General features: G+C 36.7%; 2 protein-coding genes across 3 annotated transcripts in view; both read right to left on the reverse strand.

Annotated features, from left to right (window-relative positions):
- LOC129656601 (proteasome activator complex subunit 3-like) overlaps positions 1-12,558 on the reverse strand; it is a 94,779-nt gene extending 82,221 nt beyond the window's left edge. The window contains exons 1-2 of one of the 2 annotated variants that reach the window (XM_055587289.1): positions 10,604-12,558; positions 4,275-5,336 (exon numbers count right to left, since the gene is read on the reverse strand). In XM_055587289.1, the coding sequence (XP_055443264.1) occupies positions 10,690-11,448 (759 nt within the window). In that variant the 5' untranslated portion in view covers positions 11,449-12,558 and the 3' untranslated portion in view covers positions 4,275-5,336; positions 10,604-10,689. Of the gene's footprint in view, positions 1-4,274; positions 5,337-10,603 lie in introns of those variants that run through there. The other variant, XM_055587290.1, reaches the window with a different exon arrangement.
- Positions 1-14,943, reverse strand: part of ATF6 (activating transcription factor 6) — a 234,658-nt gene that overhangs the window by 84,860 nt on the left and 134,855 nt on the right. The gene's annotated exons all lie outside the window — the stretch shown is intronic.

A 14,943-nucleotide genomic window follows, 5' to 3' on the forward strand; every position in this document is an offset into this window, starting at 1 on the left:
CTCAAGAGGCAGGTCAGGTGGTCTGGTATTCCCATCTCTTGAACAATTGTCCACAGTTCATTGTGATCCACACAGTCAAAGGCTTTGGCATGGTCAATAAAGCAGAAATAGATGTTTTTCTGGAACTCTCTTGCTTTTTCGATGATCCAGCGGATGTTGCCAATTTGATCTCTGGTTCCTCTGCCTTTTCTAAAGCCAGCTTGAACATCTGGAAGTTAATGGTTCATGTATTGCTGAAGCCTGGCTTGGAGAATTTTGAGCATTACTTTACTAGCGTGTGAGATGAGTGCAATTGCGCGGCAGTTTGAGCATTCTTTGGCATTGCCTTTCTTTGGGATTGGAATGAAAACTGACCTTTTCCAGTTCTGTGGCCACTGCTGAGTTTTCCATATTTACTGGCATATTGAGTGCAGCACTTTTACAGCATCATCTTTCAGGATTTGAAATAGCTTAACTGGAATTCCATCACCTCCACTAGCTTTGTTCACTACACTCATTAGGACTGCCAAAACTATGAGTAGAAATCCAAATTCAGGCTTGCCTAAAATATACTGGGGGTGAGGGTATACTGAGGGTAGGGGTAGGGGGGAATGTTGAGACTGAAGAATATGCTTGGTCACTTAAGACTGACTGACTTTAAAAATTACTTCTTATAATTACACTCAAATACTTCGTATGTATGACAAACTAGAAAATTATTTTATGACAGTTAAGAATCTCTGTTGGTTAATAGGATGGAATAATGTACAGGTGATTGACATAGTGGTCTCTCTATCTACTAGTAATTTTATACTAAAACATCATAACAATGTTACCAGGGTTATACAGCAAATGTATTCCCATATGTAAGGTAATAAATGCATTAATACTTATTGTGAGCTCAATAAGTACACATGTACAGAAAGAGTTTCACATACACCTGAACAAAATAATAGATTAGTAAATCCTCAGGATAGGTTAATCAATGGACAGAGACAATTTGATTGTTTAATGCAATAATACTGCTTCTTGAAATTACTGAGAAGAGATCAGTTTGAAATTAACACATACACACTATTACATATAAAACAGATAATCAACAAGGACCAGTCTAGTGTATGGGACAGGGAACTTTACTCAATATTCTCCAATAACCTATATGGGAAGAGAATCTGAAAAACAATGTACATATCACTGAATCACTTTGCTATACACCTGAAACTAAATCAGCATTGTAAATCAACTATACTCCAAAATAAAATAAAAATTAAATTTAAAAAAGAAAATAAGTTAGCCATTAATCTGACAGTGTAGCTAAAAATTTTCAGAAATAATTTCAGAGTAAATCTAGTTACTGATTAAACATATATTTAGAATAGTATCACCATGAAATAATACTAAAAGTCTCAAATTTATTTTCTAGGCAGGACTGTTGTTAAACCTTTTTGAAAAAATTTAAATGATTTCTGTGGTAGAAATGAAAGAGCTTAAAAAATGAGTAAATAGTAATATTTCTTTCTGATACATTATTTCTTATAGTCTTTCCTATGGGAATTATGAAAGTTCTCATTTTTCAAACATTAGTTTTAATTTTTAAATGTTCTTATGGGGCTGAAGTTCATTAATTTTACATAAAGCTTTTACAGAATGAGCATATCTCAGGTAATACATAAATTTATGTACTTGCAAAGCAAAAAATTAGTACATACTGTAAGATTAAGGAGATATTCTTTTAATAAACTACAATTATTTGCTTCCTTTAATCAAGCTATTTTGACTTCATTTGTTGTCATTACTCTTAATCTTCTTTCTAAAAGTATAAACAGAAATTCGATTCTTAAGTAACATTTAAACTTCCTACCATACTGTGTGGTCTTTTGGACTTAATATAATGCAATGCAATAAGTTGAAATTTAAATACAAAGGACTATATTCAACTTATTGGTTTACTGAAAATATTAACTCTCAGCTCATGAAGCTCATAAAATGGTCTTTTTCACTACTCCTCTACAGAAGAGCAACCATCTTAGTCTGTCAAATTTCTTTAGTTCCAGATGGGTGCCTTAAAGCAGTACTGGAGTAAGCTATGAAATACATAGGTAATGGGTTCAATAATTTTGTGCTTGTCTCACAGCAGAAAATGAAGGAAAGAAGCAGACAAAAACATTCACTAACATTAAAGAAGCTGAGGAATAAGACAGTGATGTCTTGACCTCACTGTACTTTTTAAACTGTTTAAAATTTTTTTTTTTTTTTTTGTTTTTGTTTTTTTTTTTTTCTTTTTTTTTTTTTTTTTAATTTTATTTTATTTTTAAACTTTACATAACTGTATTAGATTTGCCAAATATCAAAATGAATCCGCCACAGGTATACATGTGTTAATTTATGAAATAATTTTAACCAGAATATTTTAAATCTTTATATTAGCAAATAAAACTTAAAATCTAAGAGAATTCTTTCTTGAGTATTTAATAAACTATGTACCTTTAAGTATTTAAGAAATTAACTTTTTAAAATCAGAAATCTGGAAGGGTAAAGCATTATGTTCATTACCATAGAGAATCAATTTTGAAAAACAAAACTTTTCACTCTTTGATATACAAATTTCTTCATAACTCTTGGTTAGAAAAGTAATAAGAGAATTACTGATGCTGTTAATGGGGTGAGAGAGTTGTTTTCAAATGGGCTTATACAGCATGGGAATTCAGTACAGATGTTTGGAATAACTTGCAGCTGTTGCAGGGTGAATAGGCTTAATGAAATCACTGGGAATATTGAAGGAGAATTGCCAGAAGTACTTTAAAACATTTATATTATTGTGATTAAAAACTGTTTAATTAGAAGCCTAAAATTGGTCTTTAATTATGAATCAGATTTTTATTTTTTTTTTTATTTTTTTTTTTTTAATTTTATTTTATTTTTAAACTTTACATAACTGTATTAGATTTGCCAAATATCAAAATGAATCCGCCACAGGTATACATGTGTTCCCCATCCTGAACCCTCCTCCCTCCTCCCTCCCCATTCCATCCCTCTGGGTCGTCCCAGTGCACCAGCCCCAAGCCTCCAGTATCGTGCATCGAACCTGGACTGGCAACTCATTTCATACATGATATTTTACAAGTTTCAATGCCATTCTCCCAAATCTTCCCACCCGCTCCCTCTCCCACAGAGTCCATAAGACTGTTCTATACATCAGTGTCTCTTTTGCTGTCTCGTACACAGGGTTATTGTTACCAGCTTTCTAAATTCCATATATATGCGTTAGTATACTGTATTGGTGTTTTTCTTTCTGGCTTACTTCACTCTGTATAATAGGCTCCAGTTTCATCCACCTCATTAGAACTGAATCAGATTTTTAGATGTCTCTCATTGTTACATATTCCTGGGTATACACCCACAAACATGTGCAGTTGTAACAAAGTACCTCACTTACTATTAATGTATGTCTTATGAGAAAACAATTTTCTTTCGTTTGATCAAGTTTTGGCTCAGTTAAATTCAAAATGCTTTATAAATTTATTATATGCAAAACACCAAAAGGATAAAGAGTGAATTAAAAAAAAGTCCCTCACTATTCTCAAGAAACTTACCTAAAGAAGGTATTATACGTGTACACATAAAAATAATACAAAGAAACAGTATTACAGGAATTCAGTGGAATTTTCCAGATTTCACTGAGTGTTCAAATGCTGTTCCTTGAGGATGAGCCTGACTTTGCCTGAAGGTATCCATAAATACATTATTCCTTAATCCAGGTAAAAATTGTTAGGAAAGTCAGTCTTCAAAATAAGATGTCAACCTTACCATCTATTAGGTTTCTAAAGCATACGGAATCACCCTGAGTTAGCAATACAGAAGGCTAGTACTCTAGGCTCTCATCATAAGTGTGGATAAGAGATAAGATATTTAGAAGATATGTTTAAGTGGCATGCTGGCCATCCACTCCCTTTAGGCACTCCAAGTTCCAAGATGAAGTTGAACTCTGAGAAGGCTTGATTCACTTTTACCATACATTATGAAAAAAAGACAAATCAGTGTCCTCATGTAATGTCCCCATAATGTCACCACAGAAGGTTTTGGTTCAGCTTCAAGACTCAACCCAATTAACTTAGAAATCTTAGCTCTAAGCATGTTGCCTAAGGTCAATATATTGCGAACCATATATGCAAGTCACATGTAAACTTTCTAGTAATAAAAAAGTAAAAAGAAATAGGTGAAATTAATTTTAATAATCTATTTTCTTTACCCAACATATTCAAAATACTATCATTCAATTTGTATGTAATCAGTGTAAAAATTATTGAGCTATTTTACTTTTTTTCTTCAAGTTCTTAGTCTTCAAACTCTGGTGTGTAGTTTGCTCTTACAACACATCTGCATTAGGGCCAGTTAGAGCTGAAGATTGGTGGCTACTATAATGAGCACTGTGACGCCCCAGAGGGTAAACTTCTTTTGGGAAATGGTCCTTTGAGCCTTCGTCTCCAACAAAACCTATCGCTCCTCTGCTCTCCCCTTCATTCTGTAGGTTATTACGGACAGGGCCTTAACAACTCCACTCAGCAGTTCTTTGGTGGTAAACAATGGGAGGGTAGGGGACTTGGTCAGTAAGGTATTTTAAACCCATAAATTCAAAAGTGAAATAAATAAAATCTTGTACTATATTTCTCCCCACCTATCTCCAAATGCTGTAATAGCAACTCCCTCCAACACGAATCTGTCTGCAATGCAGGAGACCCAGGTTCGATTCCTGGGTCAGGAAGATCCCGGGCAGAAGGAAATGGCAACCCACTCTAGTATTCTTGCTTGGAGAATCCCACGCACAGAGGAGCCTGGCAGGCTACAGTCCATGGGGTCGCAAGAGTCGGACACGACTTAGCGACTAAACCACCACCACCACAAATGGCATGGCTGATAGTTTAGAATGTCTCCTCAGGAGAAGTGGAATGGGAGTATTCAAACTCCTGGGGGTATTGACTCCTTAGTAAGGGTCATTTCTATGACCAAAATAAAGTTACAGATACCATATAAATTTAGATATTATTTTAGATACCTTTATATAATCTTTTAGTAAAAATACTATAGCCCATTTTGGTTTAAAAACATTTCAACTTCTCTTAAATTTCATATAATAAAGTAATACACCACTTCGTAGTGATATGTTAATTTGTGGCTACTGGTTTGCACGTTTCTAGAACTCCCTTTTAAGACACTATAATCTCATGTATTGAAAATGAAGATGCAGTACAGTGCAGTGAATAAAGCACTAGCCTGAAATGGAAGATGATTTGGCTTCTAGACTTCTGTCACGTAAGTTGTGTGATGTTATATAATTCTCTGAATCTAAATTTCTTCACCTGTAAAATTAAGGAGGCAAAAGTACATCAAAAACCTTAATTGGAAGCTATATATTTATTCAAGAATTTCAAAATGCTGTATTATCTGAAGCAAACAGTGTTTCCAAGGTCATGTTGCAAAACTTTATTAAGACTGAGATTAAATAACAAAGCTAAAATAAATGGACAAGTTATAAAAGGAACTTAATTCTGTAGGTGGGTTTAGTTCCTGTTCATTAGCTCCTGATAGTTTTTCACAAGGAAAAATAACACAACGTTCTCTATGTGAGATAATTCATTAAGTTCAGTTTAGTATTGAAATAGTTTACATTTGAGTGACTGGGATCACTAAGCTTCACTGATAAGATTCTGCTAACTAACTTTAGAAACTTAAAGACTTATCACAAAAAAGAAAGCAAAGAAAAAACATATACAAATGTATAATCATCTAATATTAAACACCTATGACTGTTGATGAAAAGATAAGTCATGAAACTTCTACATTTCTATTTTTTTTCCCACGGATAATTTCAGTTCAAGGTGGGCAGATACTTATGTGTTAGCGCTACAGTGTTGTAATACAGTGAACAAGGGTGGTCCAACACCTGTTTCTGTAACTGACTGAGTCCTTTGTTTTTTCAAAAAGATCAGTAATTTTTAAAAAATGCCTTGATGTCAGTGCACAATAGCATCTTTCAGAAATGTTTAAATGTTGACAAAGGAAGTAGGATTCCCTCCTACTCACACCAAATCACTGTAAGAAGGAACAACTCATCTAATCAGTACAAGGCAATGAGTGCTTTCTTGACCATATTTACAGAGATAATAAAATGTTTTTTGAGGGGGAATGGGATAAACACTAAACAATAAAATGGTTAATTCCACTATGGAGCCTCAAATCAAAATCGGAGTAAAATCCTAATGTAAGTATCTAGACATTCCCACAGTAACCTAGGCACACGTCTTCCTCGCTACTTGATCTCTATTTTCCACATTGTGGTCAAAACCCTTATCCTAGCTGCATATCATTGCCACAGCTAGGTAACAGAGCCTTAAGAATCCTTGAAAGACAAAATTAAAGGGGGTTTATCTATTGCTATCTGAATCTGGGGGATAACAGCCAAATGAAATTCTAATTAGTAAAACTTGATTTAAATATAAATGCTTATCTTCTATAGAAATTTACATAATCTTTTTGCAATAATATAAGAAGATGTATTTCTTAAAATAAATGAAACCCACACATATGCTTCAATGATTTCATTAAACTAGTGGATTAGAGATGACTTCTCCCTGTTTGTTTTTCAAATTTCTGAGCATTGAGATAGTCCTTTTGAAACTGAAAAAACATTTGAAATTGATCACAGTTATCTATTAATGGCTGAGGCTATTTGGTAAGAGTTCTGCAGAAATATGAAAACCTCATTAAGACTATTTAAAAAGTTGCTTCTAATAACCAAAGAATTTATAAACAATTTGATAATTAAAAAAAAAAAAACTTCTACGCTCCAAAACTTAAGAACTTTGAGTCTCTTCTCTATCAGTTTTATGGCTTAAGAAAAGTATGTCACTCGGTTCTAAAAACCAGATCTACCAATTTCAGAATTTCCAATCAAATGAGTTAGAAGCTTTCACGAATCATTAAAAGAATTTAAAACTAAAATTAATTTCAAATGAGTTTTTCAAACCATTTCCTAAGAACAAAACATGAAACACACACTCTTTCAATTCAGCTGTCTTTTTAAAAGGAATTTAGAAGAGGCTTTAAGAACTAACAGCAAATGATACATATTGGCTACCATGCTTTGATACCAGTCCTGAAATAGGCTCATTACAATAAAAGCTTTTGCAACCATATGCAAGGAGAAATCATAAAGGGCTTGATTTTTGCAGAAGTAGGCACCAGCTCCAAATTTGTTTGATATAGTGTTAGAACAGGGAGAAAAATGCAAATACCAGAAATCTGAACTAAAAAGGACATGCGTATTTTCTTAGTAAAAGACATGCTTGGGTATTAGAGATAATTTATTTCAATCTCGCATAGGGTCAGCATCAAGAAATTGAAACTCCAAAACTTTGGCCACCTGATGCAAAGAACTGACTCACTGGAAAAGACTGATGCTGGGAAAGACTGAAGGCAGGAGGAGAAGGGGACGACAGAGGATGAGACGGCTGGATGACATCACCAATTCGATGGACATGAGTTTGAGCAAGCTGCGAGAGCTGGTGATGGACAGGGAAGCCTGGTGTGCTGCAGTCCATGGGGTTGCAAAGAGTTGGACACGACTAAGCAAATTAACTGAACTGGCATAGGGTTTGACAGTTTAAGGGAATAAGAAACAAGCAAGATGACAGTGGTATTATATATGGAACAGGTATTTTAAACCTTAGATGATTAACTATGGTTGAAAAACAAGCAACAACTGGACTTCCTTATATGGTGGATTACACACTGGCATGCAATTAAATGCCTGTCAAACGACATGAACTGATGTAGAATTCCTGGCACTTAATCTGAATCAGATCTAATACCTTACAAGGGAAATAAAGAGAACTCTTGAGGAAGAATGTTAAATGCAACCAGAAGTCTTTCTATTAGGCAATACCTTTTGTTGTTTTACAAGGTCCAATTTGAAAGATGCAGGCTTTTCAGAAGTTCAATGAAAGAATAAACTTGTTCTATCTTGGGGCATCATTTTTTAGAAGTTTACTTTGCAAATAAAGCTTCCACTAAACCAGTTTACAATTTTTTCTCATCTATATAGGTTAATATAGACATATATTCATGTATATTTTAGTAAAACAGGCCCAGTTATAAGGATACGTTATATAGTTGCAAATATAAATAAAAATTTTTTAAAGGTGATTATGTCTCTAATTCACTTCACTCATGAAGAAACAGCTATTTTACTCCTTCAAGTGAAAAAGATAAGGAAAATGAAAAAGCAAGAGGTGCCCAAAATCATTATGCTCTTCCTGCACAGAATTTGACACCACCCCAGAAAAAAAAGTAATGAACGTCACTATTCACTTAGAAAAACAAAACCACCCACTAGAAATGTGGTATAATTCAAAATAAGAAATATTTCTTTTTTAAAAAAGATGCAAAAGAAAACATCTCTGCTTTACACATTAAACAATTCTTACTGTTAAACAGGAAATGTTTTTATAGCAGCCTTTAGTCAAGTCTGTCCGATAAAGGTTCATGCTGGTTTTCACCCTTGGCAACCAAAATGCATTGTTGAAAAGAAACTCCTAAATAAAAAAGTCTCCTTCAAAAGTGATTTCATTCATTAAATGGGGAAAGGGGGGAACTGAGGGAGGAATGATTAAGATCAATGAAAAGAGTAGATAATCATGTTTTGATCCTATCTGAAGCAAGATCTGAAGGTAGTTTCACTTATGGCAAGGAAAGATATTGCAAAAAAGGGGGGAAGGGAGTAGAATCACAAGCAAGTTTTAATAACAGATTCTAGACTCTCACTTGGATAGTTACCTAGTTTCAGAGGGTCTTATATTACGTGAGAAAAATTCCCAATGGGAAATACATTCTCATTTTTCACAAAAATAAATTTAATCCCTCATAATTTCCCTACCAAAAACTCATTTGAGAAATAATTTATTGCATGAAAGTACTACTATAAAATACATTAAAAGATTAAGGTCATAACTTATTATGCATAGTCTTAAAAAACTCTCATGAGGATTCAGGGCACTTTTAGCTGAATGGGAAAAAGAGATGAAGCTGTCAATTGTACATGGGAATAATCTCATTCCTGTATATAAAAAGGCAACAAAAGTAACTCCCACTCTTTTTCCAATTGTGTATTATATAACTTCCACAAGTTTTGAGTGACGATTTTGAGTGACTAAGATCCTCAAATAATACTAATACTGAAAAAAAAAGTGAAAGTGAAGTAGCTCAGTCCTGTCTGACTCTTTGCCACTCCATGGACTGTAGCCTGCCAGGTTCCTCCATCCATGGGATTTCCAGGCAAGAATACTGGAGTGGGTTGCCACTTCCTTCTCCAGGAGATCTTCCCAACCTAGGGATTGAACCTTGGGTCTCCCGCATTGTAGGCAGACGCTTTACCATCTGAGCCACCGGTAAAGTCCCACTGAAAAAGTTTTCAATAAATATACTTCAGCTGGCTGAAGTATCTTCATCACCAGATAAAGTAGAATTCTGAAAAAAACAAAACAAACAAAAAAAAAACCCACCATGGAAGAAAGATTCATCATTCAGTAACTGCAAGAAATTCTCTGATGCATAAGGTGACTCAGGGTATAGTAAATTACCTTACCAGCAAATAAAATCTGAAAATGCTGGACTTGAAATATACCAACAATATAGATCACTACTGAGATGACAATGGTTTCCCCTAAACTGGGCAGCAAAAGCAGGAAGGAGGAAAAAACCCAGTCACATTTTAGAGGCTTTAGATTTTAAAAATGACCCATATAATTTGACAGGAAAACTTAGGAAATAAGAAATATCTTAAGGGACAAAAGGGTACAGGAGTTGGAAATCAGTTGAGGGCAAAAAATGTGATATAAAGCTTGAAGGACTTAGCAGGGACTTAAACAAATGGATATACAGAAGAAACTCTAAACTGTGTGTAAAAGGAAAATAGATGATGCTGAGATGGCAGAAGATTGTGCCAGGAAGCCATTTTCACAGATTTCTCTTCAGTCTAAGGGAGGTATAGATGCCCATTTCTTTAGAACAACTGAGATCTATCCCTCTTTATATGCTCATTTTTCTTACACATCAGAGTTGAAAAATACCAAAGGTATGAGTCCAGCTGAGGAGGAGGAAAACTACACATCTGAAAATTAAAGTTCAGATAAGCACACAGGCCATCAAAAAATGATTTTTATTTCAATTTGCTAAATTGAAAGCATACAATGACCTAAACGCATCCCTTTAAACTCTTTTTCTTGCAAAAAACAAAAGATGGTATAAAAGGAGCATTTCTGAGGTTTGAACAAAGTAACAGAGCAGAACCTTAAGAAAAGCGTCATTGAACTTTCTTTAAAACTTTTTTTTTAATTAACCCCTGAAACCATTCAATATCACCAATGCCATAAAAAAAAGAAACCTTGGCCAATATTCATCTATAAAGCTGTTTTTAAAATGGCCATCCTTTCTCCTTGACCAGCCTTACCACCTTCAACCAGATGGCTAGATCCCATTCTCTCTCCCCAAAGAAAAATCAAATAAAAATTACACCAAGAGGATTTAGTATGAGGATAAGCTACGAAACAGTCTCTAAAGAGTAACGCACATTTCCAGTTGTTTCGCCACCTGTAGATAACCAGCCTTCCGAACAGCTCAGCCAACTCCTGAAGGAAGTAGGGTGGAGAAAGGTCCTCAGTAAAGGTTGTCAGTGTTGGTGCTCCGAGGGGTCTTGATCTTCTCGATGTTCTTGAGGATTACATCATGCAAAGTGGCATACTGGTTCCGTAAATGGAGCAGGATCTGGCGCACACTCAGGTACTCATTTTCGTCGACCTCCGCTACAGTGCGGCGATAATCTTCCACCTGGGGATATTTCACTATCTTGGATACCAACTTTGCCCGGGTGTTGTAGTAGGTGGAGAAGCGGCGTAGATAGGAGGCTGCTGTGCTCTCCACGGTCCACAGCTGGTCCACGGTGTCTTCCTGGATGGACACGCCGAAGTTGTTGCCGTCCTCCACCTTCGGGATGAGCAGCTGCACCCACATCCGCACCGTGTTGCACTTCTCTCTCAGCAGCTCGATCTCAGGCTTTACATGCTCAATCAGCTCCACCAGATGCTGGTTGCTCCGCAGAAGCTGTCCCTCGCCGCCGGGCCGTGCTAGTACCTTGATGGAGGACTGGGTCTGCAGAGGTGGCGGATCCCGCTTGGGCCCATCACCTGCAGTGTCTGGGGTGACGAGGCTCTCTGGGGCAATGAGGCTCTCTGGGGCTGGCACTGAACGGATTCTGGACAAGTCTTGCAGGCGGAGCTCCTGGACACGACTATCTAGCTCCGAGAGCTTCTGAGGGAAGAAGGTGGACACTAGATCCTCAGCTTCCTGGGCGATGCGGGCCCGGAATGAATCTACTTTCCCCTGCACGTCCTGCTCTAGCTTCAGCGGAGAAGCCATGACCGCCAGGGGCGTCGAATGTTGGAGCAGATACGGGTTTGGGCTTCCGGCGCCACCGCCAACTCCCAACAGACCAGGGCCCGCTAGGCCGAAGTGACGTCCCAGGGTCTCTGCGGACTGGCACGCGGTGGAAGCGGAGCCTCACACTGACCACTCCCCCTGGCACCCTGACCACATGTGTGTAGGTGGGGAGGGAGCCCAGCCAGATCTAGTTATCTGGGCGGCCCATCCCCTATTTACTGGCCCCCACGGGCTGGAAGACAGTTCCAAAGAACATCGTTAAACTTAAGCTGTGACGATGGAAGTCAAGGAAATCCACAGTCCCTAGATCCAGAATACACGATCTCTTTTGAAAGTCACCTCACAAAATGGGCTCCCAAGAGCAAGTCTCACTTATGAAGAGCTTTAAATCACATCTTTACATGTAATCTGAGACTATCCACGCTTTCCCCTTATAAAGTCAGAGGGCTTCCCTGGTGACTCAGTCGGTAAAGAATCTGCCCGCAATGGGGAAGATGCGGGTTCGATCCCTGGGTTGGGAGGATCCCCTGGAGGAGGGCACGGCAACCCAATCCAGTATTCTTGCCTGGAGAAGCCCCATGGACAAAGGAGCCTGGTGGGCTACAGCCCAGGGGGTCGCAAAGAGTCGGACACGACTGAGCAACTAAGCATACATAAAAAGTCAGAAGCGAGTGCACTATTATATTTTTAATCAAGTTAGAAAACTTCTGAGATCTTCTATGGCTTACTTCATATAATTTTTAGTTTAAATTTATAGCAAATGTTAAGTTACACAACTTTTCTAAAAATTCATTTTGGTGAATAATTACAGTTAAATCTAGACTGTAGATTAAAGTAACAGATTTCCTGAATTCGGTAAGTATATGGTGCTTACCGAGGTTAATATCCTTGTTTTTAGGAAGTACAGACTATAATATTAAGGGATAAAGTGGTGTGATGTACTTACCTATTCTCAGGTGCTTCAGAAAAAGAGTGTGTATGTTTGTCAGTGTGTACATGTGTATAGAGAATGAGAATGCTGAAGCATGTGGAGAAATAAAAACTGATGACTCTGTATAGATTGTATGAGAGATCAGTATTAGTCTTATAAATTCTCTGTAAGTTTCTACTTAATTCAAAATAAAAAAGTGAAAAAACTACCTTTTCCTTAAAGTTTTCTGGAATCATAAAGACAAATTCGATAGCCTTCTAAACTCTCATCCTATTTATTTATATTCATTTTCCTTTCCCTGAAATATTTTCCTGTTGTTCTTTGTAATCCAAGGGTAAAATCCATGCCACTCACTTTTATTCTAAAATTATTGAAGTTTAGGGTTTTGGTGTTTTTTTTTTTTTTTTTTAAGGATTATTCTAAAGATGCTATAGTATAGTTTCAAATGTAATTGTCACTTCGATCAGGCTGTAAACTCCTTCAGGACAGGAGCCAAGTTTTAATTCATTTCCTTTACAGGTGCTCAATACATGCCTGATGAAATGATCTTGACATAGTAAGATTTTAGCTAACTAGAACTTCAGAATATCTAGAACCAAAAGGAAAATATCAACAAGACAAATATGTTGTTACAGGTTGGGTCCCCAGCAAGCAGAGAAGTTGCTTACTGGAAGTTTATTAGGGAGTGTTCTTAAGATAAACACCTATGGAAAGGAAGAGACAGAACTGGGAGAAGCTGGACTTCAATGCAATCTCAGAGCCTTGACGGACCCAATGGGGAACTGGGTTATGCCCTTCAGAGTTATCCTGAGATGGGGTCAGGGGAGTTCTGAAGCGGGCTCTTTGGCAGCAGGACTTCTTGCAGTTGGGAAATAAAAACTTAAGTTCTGAGGAGGGATCTGGGGAGCTCATCACAGCTTCAACTACATATGTAAAACACTAAGATACCATAATCCAAATGGAAAAAAAATACCTCATTGGGAGTGGTGATGGAGTTGAAGAGAAGCATCAAGAAAGTCTTAGAAAGTAAAATTAACATGGTGATAGTTTTAGATATGGCAAGATGAGAAAAAGCAGAATTCAGTATTATGCAAGTTTTTTTTTTGGCTTAGGTAAATAATTTCTATTTATACTTATATTAAACCTCTCCTATGGGGTTGCTAAGAGTTGGACATGACTGAGTGACTTCACTTTCACTTTTCACTTTCATGCTTTGGAGAAGGAAATGGCAACCCGCTCCAGTGTTCTTGCCTGGAGAATCCCAGGGACGGCAGAGCCTGGTAGACTGCCGTCTATGGAGTCACACAGAGTCGGACATGACTGAAGCGACTTAGCAGCAGCAGCAGCAAGAGGTGATTTAAATATACATACATTTTTTACATACACATATTTACATTCAAGTTATGAGAATTTAGATAGAGCTGTCAAATAGAAAAGAAAAAGCAGATCTTGAAACATGACCACAATTTCCCAAATGTTGATTTTCTTCATAACTTTGGCTATAAAAGATTACAATAGGGCCAGCATGGAAATTCCTTTTTGTACCAATAACATCCTCAAAGGTATTAATATATATGGTTTAACAGATGGTTATTTTGTTTTCAAAGAGAAAACATTTCTAGCTGCTTTTTAACTGAAGCATAGTTGCTTACACTGCTGTGTCAGTTTCCGCTGTACAGCACAGTGAGTCAGCCACACATACACATATATCCCCTCTCTTCCAGTTGCTGTTTTAAAAAAGGAGAGAAGTTTCTTTCTGTCTATAAGTGATTAATGTAGCCATTTATGTGAAATTATTTTCTTTACTTGTCTAATGGTAAAATATAAAATCCTTTGGGGGATTTAACTGCTCTTTTTTCTGATGTGATGTAAGAATTTTATTTATTTGTAATGTTTTCTGATCTTGTGAATGAAAGTAGCAGTTGGTAGGAAAGTAATAGCTCCTAATTCTTCTTCTGCCATCAACCATCAGCGGTCAGTTTTAAAGATTATTTAATGCACTTGCATGCCTTGATTTGACCCATGAAATTAACACCGAGTGCTAACAGGTGGGGGAAGTTTAGGGACAGCTGTATAGACTGTTGTCTCGTTCAGTTCAGTTTCTCCTTTCTTCACAGCCTAGTAGGGTTCATCATGAACTGATGCCAATAACAGACACCCTGCTCGTCTTTTAGAAATACGAACAGATCTATGGATTTATTTGTCCTTTAAATATCTTCCAAATCTGAAACTTCCCTGTGAAGATGGGATTCTGTGGTGCTAAGTTCCACTTACAAAACTAAACAACTGTTGTTGTATCAACTATTGGAGACACCTGTAAGTTTGAGACATGGATTGGAATTTAATCTTCCAAAATAAGTTTTTTTCCCCCCACTGATTTCTGTCTATGAAAGTTAGAAGAAATATCATCAGTGGGGCTACATCTAGATAATCGTAAGACTCTGGTGGGTGGTAATATTTATGTCTTTATAAAACTTCAACTCTGGGTTGCAATGGATCTTACGTTATCTAGACCAAATGGTTTCATTTACCACATGTGAATA

The sequence above is a fragment of the Bubalus kerabau genome, chromosome 6 (assembly GCF_029407905.1).
Source record: "Bubalus kerabau isolate K-KA32 ecotype Philippines breed swamp buffalo chromosome 6, PCC_UOA_SB_1v2, whole genome shotgun sequence".
Lineage (NCBI taxonomy): Eukaryota > Metazoa > Chordata > Mammalia > Artiodactyla > Bovidae > Bubalus > Bubalus kerabau.